General features: G+C 51.5%; 1 protein-coding gene across 1 annotated transcript in view; it reads right to left on the reverse strand.

The window, feature by feature from the left end:
* The window catches only part of VWA5B1 (von Willebrand factor A domain containing 5B1), a 68,449-nt gene that overhangs the window by 35,229 nt on the left and 12,939 nt on the right, over positions 1-20,281 (reverse strand). The window contains exons 2-8 of the mRNA XM_015441497.4: positions 13,146-13,310; positions 10,904-11,056; positions 9,300-9,570; positions 6,506-6,651; positions 5,469-5,600; positions 4,693-4,817; positions 694-870 (exon numbers count right to left, since the gene is read on the reverse strand). Of these exons, the coding sequence (XP_015296983.3) occupies positions 694-870; positions 4,693-4,817; positions 5,469-5,600; positions 6,506-6,651; positions 9,300-9,570; positions 10,904-11,056; positions 13,146-13,284 (1,143 nt within the window). The 5' untranslated portion in view covers positions 13,285-13,310. The remainder of the gene's footprint in view (positions 1-693; positions 871-4,692; positions 4,818-5,468; positions 5,601-6,505; positions 6,652-9,299; positions 9,571-10,903; positions 11,057-13,145; positions 13,311-20,281) is intronic.

Raw genomic sequence — 20,281 nt, forward strand, 5'->3', positions numbered from 1 at the left:
AGCTCCTTGAGGACAGCAAATGTGTTTACATTCTGCTGTTTTTCCAGATGGGCAAGGGCAAGGCTTGGCACCTATTAGGCACTTGAAAAAAAGAGAAACCAAGTCTTTTCTACCAAATTCTATACATTCCTTGATGGCAGGGGCCATGTCCACTGAAGCTCTGATGTCAGGTGGTGGGAACAGTCAGGTGGACGTGGGTTTAATTTTAGACCACACTGGCCATGTGACCTTGGGCAGGTGACTGAAACTCTCAAGATCAGCTTTCCTATATGGAAAATGGCAAAAATAGGATCAAACGCATAGGATTATTGTCTGGATTAGATACCAAGCTTTGCATTAAGTGGCTAGCACCGTATCCAACACATAGCAGACCCTCAGCAAATGTTACTTCCCTTCCTCTCTTCTCCTACCCTGCTCCACTCAGTACCTGCCGGGGTGTTTTAGCTAAAGTTTGTAGAATGCAAAGGACAGCTATGGATGACTTCATCCCTTGTAAATGGATGCCAGCTCTGCCTCTGCTCACACTACTTCACGTTTTTTTGGAGATGCAAATGGAGTTTGGGTGTCTCCGTTTAAACTGATTTTTAAAAGTTGTTTCTTGGAACAGAAAGTGCTGAGGAAGCTGGGTTGGGGGCGCACAGCTGATTTTCCCTGGATCCCTGGGCCCTGGGGAGGGGTCCTCTCAGCAGGTACCTTGACTCGGTGCATGCTGATCCCGCTCATGCTGCTGCTCCTGTCAATGAGGAAGATGAACTCCCCGTGGGCCTTTCTCAGGCACGGCTGGACTGACTGGAGGTCGGGACAGAAGTTGAGCATGATGACGGAGTGGTGGGGAATGTCTTTGTGGAGGCGTTTGCGAATGATTTCTGTCTGGAGAAGAAAGGAACACTCTGATTGGGCAATCAGGGGGTCAAGAGGTACTCCTGGGGACTCATCCTGGTCCCCATCACTCACCATGCACCCACATCCTGCTCAGGCTCTGCACGGAAGACTTCCGGGCTGACTGTGCTCAGCTTCTCTGTTTGCTAGACCTTCACGGGTTGCAACAGCAAGCATAGACTTTGCAGACAGAAAGACTTGGGTTTGAATCCCTGCTCTGTCACCATCCTACTGTGTGACATGGGGGCGAGCCCCTCCTCTGGGTCTATTTACCCATTTGTCAAATGGGGCGAATAATGTCCGCTTCTCAGGGTGGTTGTGAGGATGAGCTGAGTCAGCACAGACGCGAGAAGCCCCTTGGTTGAGTAATGGTCTCTCGCTTCTACACTCAGTGTGTAAACTGCGCTCTGGCTCCTCTTGGTTGTGAACTGGGTTTCCCTGGTTTACCGATTCTCTCCCATTGTTAAATTCCTACTCACTCTTCAAATTCTACCCGTTTGGAAAGTCTTCCCCAATTTCCAGGTGGACTTAATTACTTAGTTTCCTCATCCATGAAATGAGGACAAGAAGACATACCTCACTGAGTTGTTGCATGGGTTCAGTGCACTTGGGAAGCTGGCTGCCTGGCAGAGAGCAATTGTCTCTAAACAGCAGCCATCATTGCCACTGCTGGTGCTGCTGTTGTTGGTCCTGGAGGCCCAGGCACTTCTCATGTTGAATACAGTTTTTTGCTCCGATCTCTGCCTCCCGCCAACTTGTTTGCTATTATACTTGAAGGCAGGTCATCTCTTAGCTTCTTTTACATCTCCAGAATTTAACATAGGGCCTGGTCCAGAGATGGATCAGTAAAGATTAAGGGAAGGACAGTGCCTTGGTGTTTATTCTTTTATGTGGCCTCCTAGCTGGCCCTGAGGCCAGAACCCTTCCCCTTGCTTCTCCCCCTCCCCTTCCCACAGAATCTCATTTCCTTTGTTCTCACACTGCTTTCACTCTCCACCCCGACTTTCTCTCTCTGTCTCCTTATCTGGCTGTCTCTGTGTGTACACGTGTCTCTGTGTCTGTTTCTCAGTTTCTGTCTATTTGGGTTCCTTCCCCATCTCAATAGATGACATCACCACCCACCCAGTTGTTCAAACCAAACGCCTAACAGTTGTCCTCGGTTCCCCTCTTTTCCTCACTCCACACATTCCATCCTGCAGCAAAGCATTGCCAGTCCTGCTGCTAAGATGCAGCCTGAATGCGTCCATGTCTCTCTGTCTCCACTGCTACTGCCCATGTTCAGGAGAGGACTGTCTCTGTCTCTGGACCTTTGCAAGAGTCTCCTCCTGCTCTCTTTGTCCAACTTTTATCTCCCTGTGGTCCACTCCGCAGAGAGCAGCCAGAGTGACTGTTCTTGTCATTCTCTTGCTCAAACAGTGCCCTCCCTGAATACTCTAAACCATGGTTTAGGAAGCCCCCTGTGGCCTCACCCCTGCCTACCTGTCCACCTCCTCTCTACCCACTCTGCTCCCTACATTTCTGCTGCACTGACCTTCTTCCTGTTTTCCAAACAGGTCACCATTGTTCTGCTTCCTGCTCTTTCATCCCTTGTGCCCTTTCCATCCATTCCTCCCATGGTGGGCTCTTGGTCATCTGCCAGGTCTCATCCTCAGACAGGCTTTTGCTGATACCCAGCTAAAGAACACCCAGCACCTATGACTTGTGGTCATATCACCCCTCTTGATTTGCTTTTTCATTTTTATTTTTTGAGACAGAGTCTCGCTCTGCCACCTGGCTGGAGTGCAGTGGCGCTATCTCGGCTCACTGCAACCTCCGACTCCCTGGTTCAAGCGATTCTCCTGCCTCAGCCTCCAGAGTAGCTGGGATGACAGGCATGCACCACCACGCCTAGTTAATTTTTGTAGAGATGGGGTTTCACCATGTTGGCCAGGATGGTCTTGATCTCCTGACCTTGTGGTCCGCCTGCCTCGGCCTCCCAGAATGCGGCGATTACAGGGATAAGCCACCGCGTCTGGCCTGATTTGTTTTTTTTCCTCAGTCTTTCCATTCCAGAATATAAGCTCCATGAAGATAAAGACTGTATCATTCTCAGTATTGCCCCCCTAAGATTTATTGGTTGAATGAGTAAGTGAGGGAATTAATCTGTGTGGGCCTTTTTGTCTGCCACTGATCTGTGTGTGCATCTTTTCTTTTTTTTTTTTTTCTTCAGCCTCTGTTTCTCTTGGCATCTCTGTCTCTTGCGCATGGTGTGTCCTTCTATGTGATTTGCCCTCTCCTTGCTAAACCAGGGTTTCTGACAGCTTGTCCCACCCACTCTTCCTGATTGATGTTCACCCTGTGGATACCCGCAACCCACTCTTCTCCCTGCCAAGGGAACTGGCTCGCTCTCTCCCACGTGAAGCCCCTCCACCAGAGGCCACAGCCCAGACTGGCTCTTTTGATGACAGAGCCCAAGGCAGCAGCACCACATCTGTCAGTGAGAGAAGCCACCTCCAGAAACCTTATCTTCCTCTCAGAGGGACGGGGTGGGTACCCTGGCTCAGGATTCTCTAATGTCTCCTCAAGCTGCCATTATCCAATTACAATAAACTCATCATTTCTTAGCAGCTGTGGGTTGATTGCTGTCATCCCTGGAGTTTGTGAGAATACAGGCTATTTGCATAACCAACCCAAGGTGGCAAGTTAATTCTCATTTGCTTCCACCATCCCCGAGCTAATTGATTTAAGGCTTGGCAGGCAAGGCAGGCAGCCCCAGGCCTGGGAGACCCACTGGGACCCTCTGGCATACAGGCAGCAGTTCTCAGAGCTCTGGCATTGCCACCCCCTACTCTGAGAACCTGGCCCTCTGGCAATGCCACCCCCTACTCTGAGAACCTGGCTCCAACTTCTCCCAACTGACTCATCTGGCTGAGGGGCACCTCTGGGAGAGCAGGTGCTTCCAGTGGGGTCTCTGTCCACTTCCTCACCTTGCCACTGCCCTGTGCCAGCTAGGCGGGTAGAGCATGGGTGGTGTTGTGAAATCCAGCTCAACTGCCCCCACAGAATCCATTCTCATCCCTTAGCCTCCTGGTCACCAAATCTAACTTCTGAGATAACAGTCTCTCCCTTCCTCCAGCTCACTGGTGATCTTTGGGTGCTAGATCTCAGTTTTCTCATCTAAAAAAGGGGCTAATGGAAAGAGATGAGCCATCATTCTGAAACCTATCTTGGCATTCAGGACCTGGCTCAGTGTGCAGGACCGTGAGTGGGAGGCAGAGCACAGGGTGTGACCTGTGGCTGACGCTCAGCCTCCAACCTTCCTTTTCCCATCCCCGTCCCCTGGCCAGGCCTCCTTGTCCTGCAGCTTCATGGGGTGGGGGACAGCTTTCCCCACTCTGCTTTTGTCCTTTATGTCATAGCAAGCAAGGGCCCCAGAGGGAGGAAGAGCAAGAGGCTACTCAGCTGGTGGGTAGGGGAGGTCCAGGAGGTAAGGAGCTGAAGGGTCCTGGGCACCCCTGGGGATGCAGAGGCCCGGAGGAGGCCAAGGCAATTTCTGCCACCATATGTGAATTTTCCTGGCTTACGCACCTGCGAGGTCCTGGAGAAAGGTGACCTAGCAGGAGGCAGGAACAGAGCCAGGATAATGGGGCATCTGAAAGTGCCCTGCAGTGCCCTGGGGCCCACAGAAGGAAACACTTCTTGCCTGGTGTCTGCCTCCAGCTTGCTGCATGACCTCGGGCAGGTTACCTCCCCACCTCACTGGTTCAGTGGAGACCAGGCCTCAGTGCCACCCCAACTCTGCCACCATCCGCTCCCCGCCTCAGTTGCCCTCACCTTCCGCTCTGCACTGTTGTTCTTCTTCATCCCTTTAATGAAATCTGTTCTTCCCTTCAAGTACTGGTCAAACTCTCCCAGCGTCATGTCCCCTTTCTCTATCAGGACATGGGGCATATGGGGCTCTGCAGAGATGAGATCGACTCTCAGCACTTGGCCAGGTATCACAGGAGAAGGATGCTGGGGGCTTTGGTTTAGGTGCAAGATTCTCACAGGGGTGGGACTCCCAGTTGGAAGCAGGGTGGAAGCCCTGGCTGCCTGAAGCAGTGTAGGGCTTGGGAAGACTCCTTAGCTGGGAGGCAGGGGAGCCTAGTGGCCATGGGTGACTCACTGCCCCTCTCTGGGCCTCAGCTGAGCCATCTGTAAAATGGTAGTGGGATGGGGTTAAATGCCTCTCTGATGTTTTCAGGTCCTGACATTCTGTGAATTCTTGAACAGACAAGAATTTCTCCTTGAGGCTACAGAATTTCCAGGGTCTCACTGAACTTTGGTTTCCAAAGATCCCCTGCTCAGCTGGCCTGGGGTAAAGTGTCCTGATGGGTGGATGAGACCCTAGGCCTCTGGAGCTTGAATCAGGGCAGGAGACACTTGATTCCACCAGCTAGAGCCAACTTTCCTGGGAGGAAAGTAGTGAGTCTCCTCTCCTTGGCCACACACCCCCGAGCCTTTCCCTGGTTAGCTAGCTGCTGGGCAGAGGGCCACATGTTCTGTCCCCACAGGCTCAGCACCTCCTCCCTCCCACAGGCAACCCAGGGGCCCGTTGTGGGGCACCGTACCACTGGGGTGGATGAGGATCTCCACAGGCCGGTCAAAGGTGTGCTTGTTGGCCAAGGTGATGATGATGCTCTTGGCCGAGCGGGCAGATGGGGCAGCATCGGCACGAATCTCGTGCGTGGGACTCTCCACCCCTGAGTGGCATAGAAAGGCAAGGGGGATATAGGCTCATGAGGTCAGGAGAGAGAGGAGTTCGCTGGGGCACACCAAGACCCAGGCCAGAGATGAGTGCCCCATTAGGGGCTCCTGACCTGCAGTATGACCATGGCCAGGCTGCCTCAATTTCTCCACCTGTAAAATGCAGGCTTAGATAGATGGTGTCTGATGGCTTTTCCTGCTCTCAACTCAGGATCTAGTGGGGGTTGGAGGAGTCGCATTCTTATAGGGCACACACAGCCCCCAGCATGCTGCCAAGCAGATGGCTCTCAGCGCTCTGTCGAAGGGTGCTTTTTTGATGGGTGCTCCATAAACGCACCTCACACTGGAATGCAATGTTGCTCTAGGAGCGCATGCACTGACAAGACACCATATCTTCGTGTCCTTTTAAGGCTCTGAGTGGTTGTGGGGAGAACCTTCAGAGCAATGGTTCTTAATCCTGGTTGCATGTTAGAATCTTCTGGGGAGCTTTTAAATGTTTCCATGCCCAGAACATACCCCAGAATCTCTGGGAGGTGGGATCTAGGCTGCAGGATGTTCGGGTGTCTCTGGGTGCTTCTGACAAGCAGACAAGGTGAGAACCAGGAAGCAGCTTTACAGCTGTGGCCTCTAGGAGAGGACCAAGGTCCACCATTCCCCGTGGACGTTCTCCCGAGGAAGCCATTGGGGTGGAAGTCGGTGGCCTTGAAATCTGTACTGGGAAGGGACTTATCTTTGGGCTGCTTGTTGGGGCCATGGGAAATGGGGGTCCACAGGCTTTGTGTACTTTTGTTGATCTCCCATCTGGGCCAGTTGGCTTCCCTGCCCAACCCTGTCCCATCCCTGGCAGCCTTTGACTTTTGGCCTGAAGCCCTCCAATCCCGTCTGGATATCTCCCTCTCACCTGCGAGCAGACATGGCCCACGGATCTCCAGCTGGAAGTTGAACTCATACTCCATGGGGTTGGACACATCAGTGTTCAGGAGAGTCACTAGACACAACTTATTCCAGGAGCCCGAGGCCCAGGCACCGAAGCAGTGCCTGTCTTTGCTGGAAAAGTGCCGGGAGAAGGAAAGGAGACCAGCCAGGGTGGAAGCAGGGGACCAGCGTGAGAAGACAAGGAGAGGACAATGAGTTCCAGGCAACCCAGCCCACCAAGGGGGCCCTCAGACCCGTACTCTCCCACTCAACCTGACCCCAGGGAAAGCCTGGATTCTGACGTAAGGCACAGCCACCTCCAAGGAGCACCCACGCTGGACCAGGCATCAGGCACGGTGCTCCCGAGGGGTAGCTCACATCGTTCTCACCACAGCTCTGGGAAAATGTCAGAGTCTCTGCAGGGAAACTGAAGCTCAGTGTGATGAGGTGACTGGCCCAACTTCCCACTATTAAGAACTGGCAGAGTCCTGGCCCAGATCTCCTAGCCTAGGTCTGTCTGGCTCCATGGTGAAACGGTTTGTACTGCGTCACACCATGTCTTGAATCTCTGTCTTTGTGAGCTGCAAGCCTTGCGAGTCATTTCTCCTCTAAGTGTTTGTTTTCCCATCCTTTAAATGGGTACAATACTTTGCAGTTGCTTTGAGGACTCCAGGAGCAACTACTTAGCCAAGTGTCTGTCACCTGCTGAATGCTCACGTTTCGGGGCCCTCTTTCTTTGCGATCTCCACCCCATCTCCCATCCTATGCTGTCTCCACAGGCACACCCCCTAAGGCTTTTAATCTATGTCCTTCCATATGCACACATCCTTGTAAAATACGGGGCAGCATTTGGGTGTAATTGTGCTTTAAGCTGACAAGATCGCCTTATATTATGAATCTCATTCGATCTCTTACTTTTTTTTTTTTTTTGGCACAATGTTATGTCTTAAAACTCTGCCCAGGAGGCTGCAAACCCAAGTCCTCGCTGCTAACTTGATATCACTTGGGGGCATCCGTTACATTGTACTTGTTGTTCCCAGCTCGGCCTCCCCACATCCACAAATAACGCCACCATGAATATCCCTGTCTGTGTTCCCTTTGGACTTGTGAAATAATTTCTTCATGATCCCCGGGGGAAAGGGCACACTGAGGATTGCCAGATTGCTTTCCTGGGTGGCTGTCCCCATTCCTAATTCCATTAGCAGTGAACAAGCCTTCCCCTTCTCCTCACTAACACTTGGTGTCATCTGGTTTTTGGATTTTGTCTTGTGTCACTCTATCTGAGCTCCTTTGAGATTCACAGGGGTTTGAGGCAGTCTTTTTCCAAGAGTGTCACTCTTAACTCTGCCTGCTAGAATGGGCAGAAATAAGCGTATTAGCACCCGCTCAGTGGCATCAGGGCCTCCTGGCCTCTTGTTCCCTGACCCACTGAGGTCCTGAATGTCCCAGCTAGGCCCTGCCTCTCAAATGCACAAGGCTCATCGTCACCGGCAACACTTACAAAGACAACACACAGGCTGGTGCTCTTTGGTCTAAGACTGGCTTATGCCACCAGCTTCTCTGTTGTGCCAAGTGTCGTCCTTCAAGACCATGCACGATCCCACTCATCACCACCGATCTGACCTCTCTCCCTTCCTGTCTCACTCTGCGATAGCCACACTAGCATTTCTGCTGCTGCCGTGACACATGGCACCTGCTGCTGCCTCTGGGCCTCTGCACTTGTGACTCTCCCTGCGCAAAATATTCCCTCTAGTATATGTCCATGGCTTTTCCCCTTCATTCAGGTCAGGCCACAAATGATCCTAGTTCTTGTTCGTTGGAGCTAAAATGGCACTTGTCCCACTCTGTCCCCTTCCGTCCCCTACAGCACTTATTTTCATAGAAAATGATCTCAGCTGTAAGTGCCTTAGACTGTGACCCACCTCATTTTCCCTCCATACCATGAGGGGAGGACAGAGAAACTGTCCAGGTACAGGCTTGTCATGTTCTTCTCCCCATCCTGTTGAAAACCTTCTTAATGGCTCCTTGTTGCTTTTGGAGAAACAATCTTAGCCAGGGCCAAAGGGCGTCCGATGCCTCTGCAGCCTCATCATGTGCCACCTGTGCTTCTGTTCCTCTCCAGTGCCCTGTCCTTGCTACCCCAGGGCCTTTGTCCCTGCTGCTGTCACCTACGGGAATGCTCCTCTCTGCACCTACATCCTCCTCATCGTTCAGTTCTTAGCTGAAACATCACCCCTCAGAGAAGCCTGGCCCGGCCCCTGACCCCCCAGGTTGGGTCCCTCTTTTATACTCTTAGCCCAATGAACTTCTCCTTCCTTGTACTTTTCAGTCAATAATGCATTCCAGTATACAATGAGTCACATAATTAGTTGTGTTATTCGTTGGATAATGGTCTTCCACTAAGTTCCAAAATGTCAGGAAACATACTGGTTTTTCTCCTTCTCTATCCCTAACAACCAGCCCAGTGTCTGGTACATCGTAGGTGATCAGAAAGTACCTCTTGAGTAAAGTTATGAAATTTGGACAGCTTGGAAATGCTGATTCCAAGCTGTCCAAATTTCATAACTTCTGGCCAGTACCATTACAGGGCATTTCAGGGATGCTTTTAAGTGCTCTAAAAGTGAGCAGGGGAGAAGCAAATGGCTCAGAGGGTGGCAACCGTACAGCAGAGTCTCCCCATCTCCTCCCTGTCTCCCCCACCCCATCCCCTACTAATGTCACCTGACGCACTCTCTGTTGCCCACCTGGGACTCTGATTGGTCTGGGCAGGGCTTCCTTACCCCTGGGCCTGTTGGTTGGAGGTGCCAGTGCTCTTGGTGCAGAACTGGGGCACGGTTGGGGCACAGACAGCAGGCAGAAGGACCCTCACAGCCCCGCTGGGCAGCGTCGGGAGCTCCGAGGAGGTGCTGATGAAGATGGCGACGTTCTCCATGGGGGCAATGGTCCCCAGGTTGGCCACAAACAGGATCCGCTCCAAATCCTCATCCAAGGTCACCTTTCCCGGTGTGCAGGAATGAGGGGCGATGGAAACCCCCTCTTGCAGAATGTTCCCTAAGTGCCAGGCTGGCGTCAGGGGCTGTACATAGATTATCTCTGATCCCCTCTAAGATTGCTCTTGTGGTAAGTGAGTGGCCCCATTTTGCTGATGGGAAAATCAAGGCTCAGCTTGAGGGTGTGTGTTGTGAATAAGTAACCCGTTAAACCAGGATCTGAACCCCCATGTGTCTGACTCTAGGCCTGTGAACTTTCCACTCGACCTTGCTGGGGGTGGAAAACTTGGACTCACAAAACCCCAACAGAGGGTCACATCTTCATCCCCCAAATTCTACTTCCCAACCCAAGAACCAAATAAAAGCATCCCCTGCCCTTGGGAATCCATACTTTTGCTCATGCTCTTTCCTTTTATCAAAACACCCATTTCTTCGTCCCTGCTTACCCAGTCTACCCACCCACCCAACCCCTCCATGAACACCTCCCTGGTCCCTGATCTAGGCTGGTCTTTTCCTCTAACATCATCACAACCTCTTTTGACACAGTCACTTTCCACCCCCTGCTCCCATCATGGTTACTCCTAGACAGATCCTAACTAACCTTTTGGACTGTGATAAATCATAACAACTCAGGGACAACTTTGCACATTACACAGGATGAGTGTTCATTGAACGTTTTAATAACCACTTGAACAAACTTCACCTTGATCATAGATCCAACAGTAAGAATCTCTTACATTATATTTTACCTGGTCTACGTTCTAGCCCTGGTTCTTCCACCAGCATGCTGTGTGATGTGCTGCCTAAAAGGCACTAACAGCTGCCTTTCACTGACCTTGAGCCAGTTGCTCTCCCTCTCTGAGCCTCAGTTTCCTCAGTAGCAGGCATTAGTAGCCATGCTTTGAGTATTTACTGTGATGTGAGTTCTCTCCCTGCATTATACTGGTTGAGCATCGGGTGAGGACAGCTATTTATTTCATTTTACAGAGGGGGTTAACTTTTTCTCTAAGCTCACACCATTTGTAAGCAACAGGAAAGGGAGTCAAATCCCGGCGTGACTTGTCCTACAGCCTCTGAAATTAAAAGATGTTATTCTGTTTCTCTAGAGAGACCTTTAAAATCCTTTTGTTACCTCCCTTCCTTTGATCCTCACACACTTTCGAGTGACAACAGAAAGTCAATTACCTCTGTCTTACAGACAGTGAAGCTGAGGTTCAGAGAAGTTAATTATTGGCCCAAAGTGGCACAGGATTCCATCCAGGATTCCTGACTAGTTCAGTGCTCTTTCTCTCTCATGTTCCGCTGCTGTCCTTGCAGTCAGCCTGAGGCTCCAGCCCAGGCAGCCTCTGGCTGGCCCAACCCAGGTCCCGCTGCAGCCCTTCTGGTCTCCTTACCTGTGACTGTTGGGGATCGAACATGGGAGGCATCAAAGTGGCTGCTCTCCAGCTTGGCTTTGTCCTTGATCTGTACCGTCACTACACGGTCGGCAATGACTGCCTCAAAGCCGATCACCGTGGTGCACTCATCCAGGGGGTACACGAAGAGGCCTGTCAGAGCAGGGCCCAGCATCGCGAGGTGCCCCAGGCCCACCCTGCACACCCCTTGCCTGGAAGGAACCTGAATCCTTGGCCTGCCGGTTGGGTGGTGCCCACTGCCACTCAGCAGATGCCCAGAGGCCTCGGCAGCGAGCCAGCTCTGGGACCAGGTGGGTAAGTGCAGCGCCAGGGCAAGCTCTTATTTTGCAAGTGTGTAAGCCTGGTGTGGCCAGAACTTCTGATTTTCCAAGAGAGCGAAAACATGGGTTTTTATGGGACTTGTGTGCGCCTCATAAAGCACATCTGCGTGGTCAGTTTTGTCCATGGACCACAAGTTTGCCACCTGTGGCATGGAAGATTGGGGCTTTGGAGGAAGACTAGGGTTCTAATCCAGGCTCCGTCATGTTTCCTAGCCAGGTGACCTTGGATAAGACACTTAGCTTCTCTAGGCCTCCTAGCACCACCTGTAAGATGGGGATAATGAAGCCTATTCCCAGGGTCGTAGTGAGAACTGAAAAAAATAGGCATAATTTATGAAGCCACGTGCCACACATTATTATATCTTAGTGCTTCTCAAGCTTTAGAAGCTCACGAGTGACCTGGGGTCTTGTTAAAATCCAGATTTGGATTCAGTAGCTCTGGGGTGGGGACAGAAATCCTGCCATTCTGAAGCAGCTTGTGAGTAATGCTGGTGGCTGGGGATCACATTGACAGTGTTAAGGTCTTGTTTTATCTACCCTCTTAATATCGGGACAGCACAATGCTGGGTCCAGGGTGAGCCCCCCACAAACCCCGACCTCCGCTCCCTCTGGGGCTCAGTTTCCTCATCTGTAAAGTGGGGGGACTTATGCCTTCTGCATGTGGAAAGCCAAAGGGCTGTTGGAAGTAGTTTGGGTATTTAGCTCCCTGAGTCTGCAGGTGGATCCTAATTTAAGTCGCCCTCTCTAGGTTTCCTTGAACACAGGAACAGGGCCATTTGCCCTGCCCGGGAAATTTCTAAGGCGAAGAAAGTTTCCCTGCGGCTCCCTTTGGTAGTGTTGGTCCCCAAGGCAGCCCTGCAGGGGTTTCAGAATCTCAGGTGGGGCTGAGGTTTTGTCACCAAAGGTTGGTGACCACAGACACGAAGTTTGGTGGCTAGGAGGCCCCATCACTGCGGATAGGAAGGGAATCCTGGCCGGTGCCCTCCTGGCCTTCCCACAACTCCCCTCCTGAAGTGGAAGGAGAGGAGTTTGATTTACAAATGACTCTGGCAGGCCAGTGTGCCTCCACACCCCTGACCGTGGTTCATATTCACAGATGGCTTCTCAGTCCACAAAGTCCTGCCTACTGTGTTACCTCATCGGCTCCGCCACAACCCAGGGCATCTGGACAGTGGGGAGGAACATCCTGATTTTGAGGTGGTGGCAGCTTCCCCAGGGTCATAGGAGCAAGAACCATGGCTAGGAGTGGAGGCTCCTGGCTTTGACTGAGTCTTGATGCCTCTCCTCTTGTGAGGTCCCCTGGAGAAAGTGTGGGACTGACCAGTGGACAGTGTGCCTTGTGGGCTGTAGAGTGCAGGGACAGTCTGGCACTGTGGCTCAAGCCTGTAATCCCAGCACTTTGGGAGGCTGAGGCGGGTGGATTGCTTGAACTCAGAAGTTCGAGAGCAGAGTGGGCAACATGGCAAAACCCAGTCTCTACAAAAAATACAAAAATTAGTTGAGTGAGGTGGCACATGCCTGCAGTCTCAGCTACTTGGGAGGCTGAGGTGGGAGGATTTCCTGAGCCCGGGAGGTGGAGGCTGCAGTGAGCCGTGATCGCACCACTACGTTCAAACCTGGGCAACAGAATGAGACCCTGTCTCGAAGAAAAAGAAAAGTGTGGGGATAGTTGGCTGGGGCTGAACCCAAACTTCTTCAGCTCAAATCCTGACCCTCCTTGCTATTAGCTTTGGGGCCTGCAAAGCAGAAATAGTCTCACCATTTTACAGATGAGGAAACAGACTCGGAGGGGTGGCGTGACTCGCCTAAGGTCAGTCAGCGAGTAAATGTCAAGACAGGGATTCAATATGGAGGAGGCGGTGGTCCCAGGGAGCCGGGGAGGCCCCAGCAGGTGTCCTTACCCTGGAAGGGCTGGGCTTCCAAGTTGCCATAGGTGAGGGAGGCAGTTAGGCCCAGGGCATAACCACTGACACAGGAGGTAACGTCAGATGCCGTGAGGGGCAGGGCTGCCCCCGTGATCCAATTCAGCAAGCCGGGCATCCTGCTGGCTACTCAGCCTTCAGAACCTGCAAGACAAGGAAGGGCAGGAAGTGGGGAGAGGCTCCCCCAAGTCCCCCCAACCTAGATTTCCCATTTCAGACAACCCCAACCAATCAAAGCAGCATTGTTTTCATTTTCCCCAAGAACTTCCTAGCTCCTGGGAAGGAAGTGACCGCAGGATAACTACCATTCTTCCCTGAGAAGAGGAGAAGTGGCCATTCTCTTCCTTTCATTTCACAGGTAGAGAAACTGAGGCTTGAAAGCATGTGACCTGTTGGGATTCACTCAAATGGTTGGAGCACAGTCAGGGCTAGAGTCCAGGTAGCCTCACGTTCAGCCTGGAATTCTCCCAACAGACCATGTGGGGAAGGCAGTCGAGGGGCTCAGGCTCTGACCCCATCCTCTGTGTGTCCTGTAATCCCTAAGCCTCAGATGTTGCCTCTGCAGAATGAGGACATTGGAATAGCTCACCACGTCCTTCCTGCTCTGACTTCAGTGAGCCTGCTCACTGCAGTGAACACTTGGTATGTGAGGGCCACCCCAATAGTCACCAAAGTAAGGGGAGCCACATTCTTCCAGGTGTAGAGGCCAAAACCTGGGAGTCATTCCTGCACCTCCTTCCCACCTCCCCGCCCCAACACACACACACAGCCAATCCATCGCCAAGACCCATGTGTCATCTCTGGAAAAACCCTTGTATCCATCCACATCCTCCCTTCGCGACCACCAGCACCTTGTCCCAGGCCACCACCACCTCCACGTGGACTGCAGCTCCTGATCTGCCTCTTGAATCTACTCTTGCCCAAGAATCCATTTTGCACCCACTCACCAGAACAAACATTCTGGGCACATAAACAGGACAGGTCTCTGCTACCCCACTTCCCTCTTGTACTCACCAATGAGTTCCCTTGCTCCTTGGACAGAGAACCAAAGTTTAAGGTGGCCTGGGACTCTATGGGGTTGGGCCCCTGCTGGCCTCCCCAGCCCAGCATCCTCATGGTCCCCAAACACACCCTGTGGGTCTCAGCAGTTTCCACTCCGGACACGTGTCCTGCTCCTTCCATCCCTGTGCTTGCTGCTCCTCCCGGAAGGCCCACCCCACCCCCATTTTTAAACTAGTAACCCCCTACTCATCTTTCATGGTCAACTCGGGTCCCCTCCGCAGGGAGGCCAGACCAGTGTGCCCAACATCCTCTGTCTTCCCCGCACAGAGCTGAGTTTCTCTCCCCAAGAGTATCTCTAACCATTTGTTGTGCTGCGTTCTGTTTCTGAGTGACGTCTGTTACTCTCTGTTTCCCGTTTGAGCGTAGGCACTATATACGTGGGCATGGGCCACATCGACTTTGGCTTCACTACCCGCTTTATGTTGATTGAATGAAGAAGAGAATGCATGGCTTTCATCTTTGCAGCACGAAGGCCTCCACAGCATTTCTCAGGACCGTGTCTCAATGATCTAGGGCCTCCCAAGACCCCCGCCCAAGTAATCACATGCCTTGAAGAAGTAGGGTGGGAATGGAAAGCAAAGTCAAATGAAGGGTGTGGAGTAGAAGTTTGAGGTCAGATTCCCTCTGGGTTTTCCTGTCTGTGGGGTCGGTGCCAGGCAAAGCTTCCCTGGGCTGGTAGCCTGCTGCCCTTTATTTGCAAGGCTATTCAATGAGTGCTGAGTACCCTGCTCTTTCTCAAAGAAGGGACTGTTTCTCCTGGGTCCTCTCCATGTCCCCAGTTGAGATCCTCAGGTGCTCCCCCACACCCCGGCACCCCGCCAGGCCAGCAGTGGCTTTTTAATTATGTTCTCCCTCTGGGCTCAGGCCCAGACAGCTCTGGGCTTATCTCCTATCGGGCTGACTGACAGTAGCAGGCAGATAAAGAGCCGGGAGGGAGCTGCTGTCTCCCCAAGTGGCCTTCTCTTAGGAGATCTCTCTCCTGGTGGCCAGAGCAAAGCCTGGCAAAGCCTGGCAACTTCAAGGGGGTGGGGAGGCAGCCTTCATTTCCTGACAGAGCCACGTCTCCCCCTCCCAACGTTCTCTCTCCCCCACCACCCCCGCCCGCATCCTGGTTCGCTCCTGTCTGGAATACTGATTGGGGAACGCAGCCTTAGGGAGCCAGCACCCAGACATGCATTGAACCCAGACCTCAGCTCCAGTCCACCTTGGGGTGAGGTTCTGCCAAAGGCATCTTATCCAACCCAATCTACCCACACTGTCCCTGGCCCAGGGAGCGGGGCTTAGATGAGGGACATCTGATAGCAGACGGCAGACTCCCTCAGCGTTGACCCTTTAGGAATGTCATGCAGCCATAAAAAAGAACAAAACCATGTCCTTTGCAGCAACACCGATGCAGCTGGAGGCCATTAGCCTAAGCGAATAATGCAGGAACAGAAAACCAAAAACCCCATGTTCTCACTTGAAAGTGGGAGCTTAACATTGTATACTCGTGGACATAAAGATGACAGTAATAGACACTCAGGACTACTGGTGGGGGAGGGAAGGAGTGGGGAAAGGGTTGAAAAACTAACTGTTGGGTACTGTGCTAACTACCTGGGTGACGGGATCAGTCATACCCCAAAACTCACCATCATGCAATGTATCCATGTAACAAACCTGTATATGTAGCCCCTAAATCTAAAATAAAAGTTGAAATTATTTTTAAAAACCATACACACACACACATGCAAATAAAAAACCAAAATCTATATTATGAAAAAAAGAAAGTCAGAACCCCTTGGAAAGAATAAACTTTAAATCCTGCGGGGGCCTGGTTAATGCATATTTTTTATCAATTAATCCAGCATTGATAAGCACCTACTGTATTCCAGGCTCTGAATTAGCCACTGTCTATATAAGGATGAGACCCAACCCAAGTGGCAAGGAGTTTATAATGTGGCAGCAGAGGAAATGTGGGAGTGGGGAAAGGTCATAGCAATGACAGCTGGAATTTATTAAACATTGAAAATGTGCCAGGCACATATATTATCTCATTTAATCCTCATAAAACCTTCTAAGGTATTATTCTTCTGCAGATGAGGACGGTGAGGCCTCAAGGGAGTGTACTGGCTTTGGATGTGGGTTTGGGGTACCTCAACGGCACACAAGTAAATGGGTACACGTGTAGGACTTTCTCCTGGGAGGGGCCCAGGGCCATCCCCATGAGAGATGTGGACCATAAGGACCAGAATAGATTATGCTGAGTGTCTTCTCTTCCAGCTCTGTCCCAAACTGGGCCTCAGATGGGCGTGGGCCACAGGAATCACCCAGGGACAGGGACAAGGCCATGGCATCTGCGGTTCAGAGTGTGGGAAGCCAGGGTTCAGTCTTAGGAATGTTGTCTGGTGTGAGTGGGGCTTGTCAAGTGTGTGAGGGTCAACACTGTGTTTACCTTCCCCACCTCCTTCCTCAGTGTGCCACACAACATGTCTTTGCCCAGTTCCTTCACTTTTGGGATGCTGCATCTGGAAAAGAGCTGGTGAGGTGAGAGAAACCAGAAAGGGATTGAGTGGAGCTGGCAGAAAGGGCCAGGGGAGAAGAGGGAGGGAGGACTTAAAGAACAAGGGAGGGAGGACAGGGGAGGGCAGGAAAAAAGGATTTTTAAGAATGAGTGCCCAGAGTTATAAATTGGATCCCCTCTCATATTCTCTAAGAGGCACATAGAAAGATTGGAATGATTTGAGGCTCTGGACAGTGTTTTCCTGATGAAATGCTGGGCCAAACCTGGACACTAAGAGTTCTATATGGCTTAGAGGAGGTTCTTGGTGTGCCTGTTAAATGCCAAAACTTTTGTGATGGCCTAGAGATGATAAATCCCAAATAGTTGCTGTCCTTCTGGGCAGGACATTATTCATATTTATGCCTGGCACATAATAGGTGCTCAATAAATATTTCTAAAGTGAAATGAATGAATGAGTGCCAGCAGCCTCCCAAGGACTCTGAAGGACACTAGGTGCTGGGGATACAGTGGGAACAGGCAGGCGTGAGTGGAGATACTAATGGAAGAGACAGACAGTAAATAAAGCTGGAAGTTCACAATCCAGCCTCTTCTTGTCATCCCCACTGCAGCAGCCACATTATCCCCTTACTGTGTATTCCCAGTGGAGCAGTCAGGGTCGTCCTTTGAAGACAAAGTTGTGTGACTCCATGACTCAAACTTTCTGATGGCTCCCATGTCCCTCAAGCCCCCATCGATCTAAGCCCCTGCTGTTTTCCCTTCTGACCACCCGCTTAATGGATTCATTCCAGCCTCTAGACATGCACGTGCTCGTGGCTCGCTTCCTCACCCCTTCACGTCTGCTCAGATGGCACCTTCTCAGGAAGGGCCCTGAAAACCTGCTTTAAACTTGCACCCCTCCCCTCCTTTCCTTCAGATCCCTCATCCTGCTCTGTTTGGATATTTTCCATAGCATGTCTCTCCAACATGTTACGTAGAAAACATTTATTGCATTTATTGCTTTTCATCTGCTTCCTTCCACAAGGGTGGTGATTTGAGCCTGTTTTTCTCACTGATGCATCCTAAGTACCTTGAGCTCTGCTTGCCCTCATAGAAAGGGATGAAAAATATTTGTTCAATGAATGCATGGATCCATATGTTATCACAATGTCAGGCTGGTCGTTTCTGGGTTTTGCATGGGTTCAGCTCAGCGAGAGATATCCTCTGGCCACCAGGTCAGGGGCAGCTCTACAGAGAAGCTACGGACGTTTAATCTGTTAGGCTCTCATTCCAGTCTTTATGTACCATGGTCCAAACCCACCCTCCCTGCCCACCATAGGTGCCACCCATCTTGTAACAGGCCATTAACCCACTGAGGAAGCTCTGTAATTCTGTGCCCCTGAGCCAGCTCCTCGCCACTGCCCACTGCCCACCGCCCACCTCTCCAAACCTTCCCCTGTGTCCTCTGCAGCTGCCCCTGCATGGCCTGCAAAATACCCCAGATCCTGTGCCTCTCCTGAGACTCTCTGTGTCCTGGGTCCCTACTGCTGCCTGCGCCAAGACTGTTACTCTTCTTTCCCCCAGTCAAAACCCTTCTCCTTGGGGGACTGATGCCTTTTGGCTATCCCATCCTTGTGGCTTGCCTTCTCTAAGGTCTCAATCATACTCCTTTAGTCAACACTTGGTGCTTGGCTCATGACTTCCTCTGTTTCCCAAGCCCTGCCATCATCTCAGGTGACTCGAGCATCCTTGGGAACAGTGCATCAACACCTTGGGCATTTACCCCTTGACCCCGCATGTCAGCAACCTTTGTTTCCTTCCCAGCTCAGCCTGCATTTCCATTCCCGTGCCTTGAACTTCACACACCATCTGTGATGGCTCCATCTTCAAGACCACTCACTCATTCCTAAAATTGCAACCTCCCAATACTTTCCAGGTTCCTTTCTTTGTTTTTTTCCTTAGCACTTATCACCATCTGACATAATGTATATCTTGCTTATTTATCTTGTTTAATGTATATCCTAACCCTCCAAGGTGTAATCCCTGTGAGGGCCAGAATTTTGTTTTAGTTTTCTCACTGCTGTATCTGCTGCCCATAGAGTAGTGCCAGGCACCTAGTAGATGCTCAATAAGTATTTGCTGAATGGATGAAATACCACTCTGAGTGCTTTACATATATGATTTTCAGCATCTCTTGGAGGTAGGTACTCTTAGTATCCCTATCTGATAAATGAAAATACCAAGGCTCAAAGAGGTGAGGCAACTTGCCCATGGCCACACAGCCAGTAAACAATGAGGTTAAGAGTAAACCCAAGCAGAAGGACCATGTGCTTAAACATGAGACTACTTTATCTCCTGCATTGAGTTTCTCCCAAGTCTTGTCACCTCTTCCTGAGTGAGTCTTACAATCCTCTTTTCTCTCTTCCCGTTGCTGCTGCTTCATTGATCCCCCCTAGACTGTCTCTATCATCTCCTACCTGGTTCTTCAACCTCCAGGCTGTTTTCCTTCTGGTCCCCTCTGTCCCCACACACACACATACACGCGCGCACACACACACACACACCCCTCTATTTTTCCTGAGCATAATGGCTTCCCATTGATTTTGTCCAAAAGAGTAAGTCAAATGTCCAGTGTGGCATTCAAGGCTCTCCCCAGTGGGTCACCGTCTCTCTCCAGTGCCACCGCCTGCCACGTTCTACATGCTCGCCTTCTCCCAAACACACTGACTCTCTCACCATGCCCTGAACATGTCAGGTTCTTTGCCACCCTTTGCCTCCTCTGCCTTCAAAGTCTTGTTCATCATTCAAGGCTTAGATCCACCTCCTCCAGGAAGCCTTCCCTTTCTCTGACACTCCAGTCCATCAGACATGCTCTTCCTGGGGCTTCCATAGCCTTTGAGCCCTTGTCTATAACACCCCACATCCTGTGGCACTACAGCCACTCATCTGCAACGGCTTTATCTTTCCGTGGGGCTGTGAGTTCTGAAACAGCAGTGGCTGCACCTCCTCTTTTGCCTTGTTCCAGCTCCCTGGACTGTGCTTGGTTTGGATGAGGGACTCTGAATGGGGGCACCTACCAGGTTCTAGTACTTCACAGGCATCACTAATACTCACACCTACTCCCAATTTCCAGGTTCAGAGGGAGGTCCAAAAGCCATCACACAGCCAGAGAGTGGCCAAGCTGAATGGAAACCAGCCTGGATCCAAAGCCTGCTCTTTCCCCTGCTCAGGCTGCTTCCCAGTTCATGCTGAGCACAGAGGGGAAGAGAGTGCTGGGGCTCTGCTGGCTTCAGCCATCACAAGGGAGGTGGAGGTGGGAGGGGGCTGTGTCAGGGCTCCTGGGGTCAAGGAGAAGGCCCTCATGCCCCCCTTGCTGGGGGATATTTGCTTTTCAGAAAGAGATTGGGAAGGCAGAAACTTGCATGTGGGGTATTGGTTAGGGGTGCCTAGGTCCCAGTCTCTGGGGAACTGCCTGAGGTTAGAGTCCCTGTGATGGCCACTTCCAGAGTAATTGGCCCAGTCACACTGCTGGGCTCTGCCACTCACATTTTGCGTGGTCTTGAGCAAGTGACTTAAC

The sequence above is a fragment of the Macaca fascicularis genome, chromosome 1 (assembly GCF_037993035.2).
Source record: "Macaca fascicularis isolate 582-1 chromosome 1, T2T-MFA8v1.1".
NCBI lineage: Eukaryota > Metazoa > Chordata > Mammalia > Primates > Cercopithecidae > Macaca > Macaca fascicularis.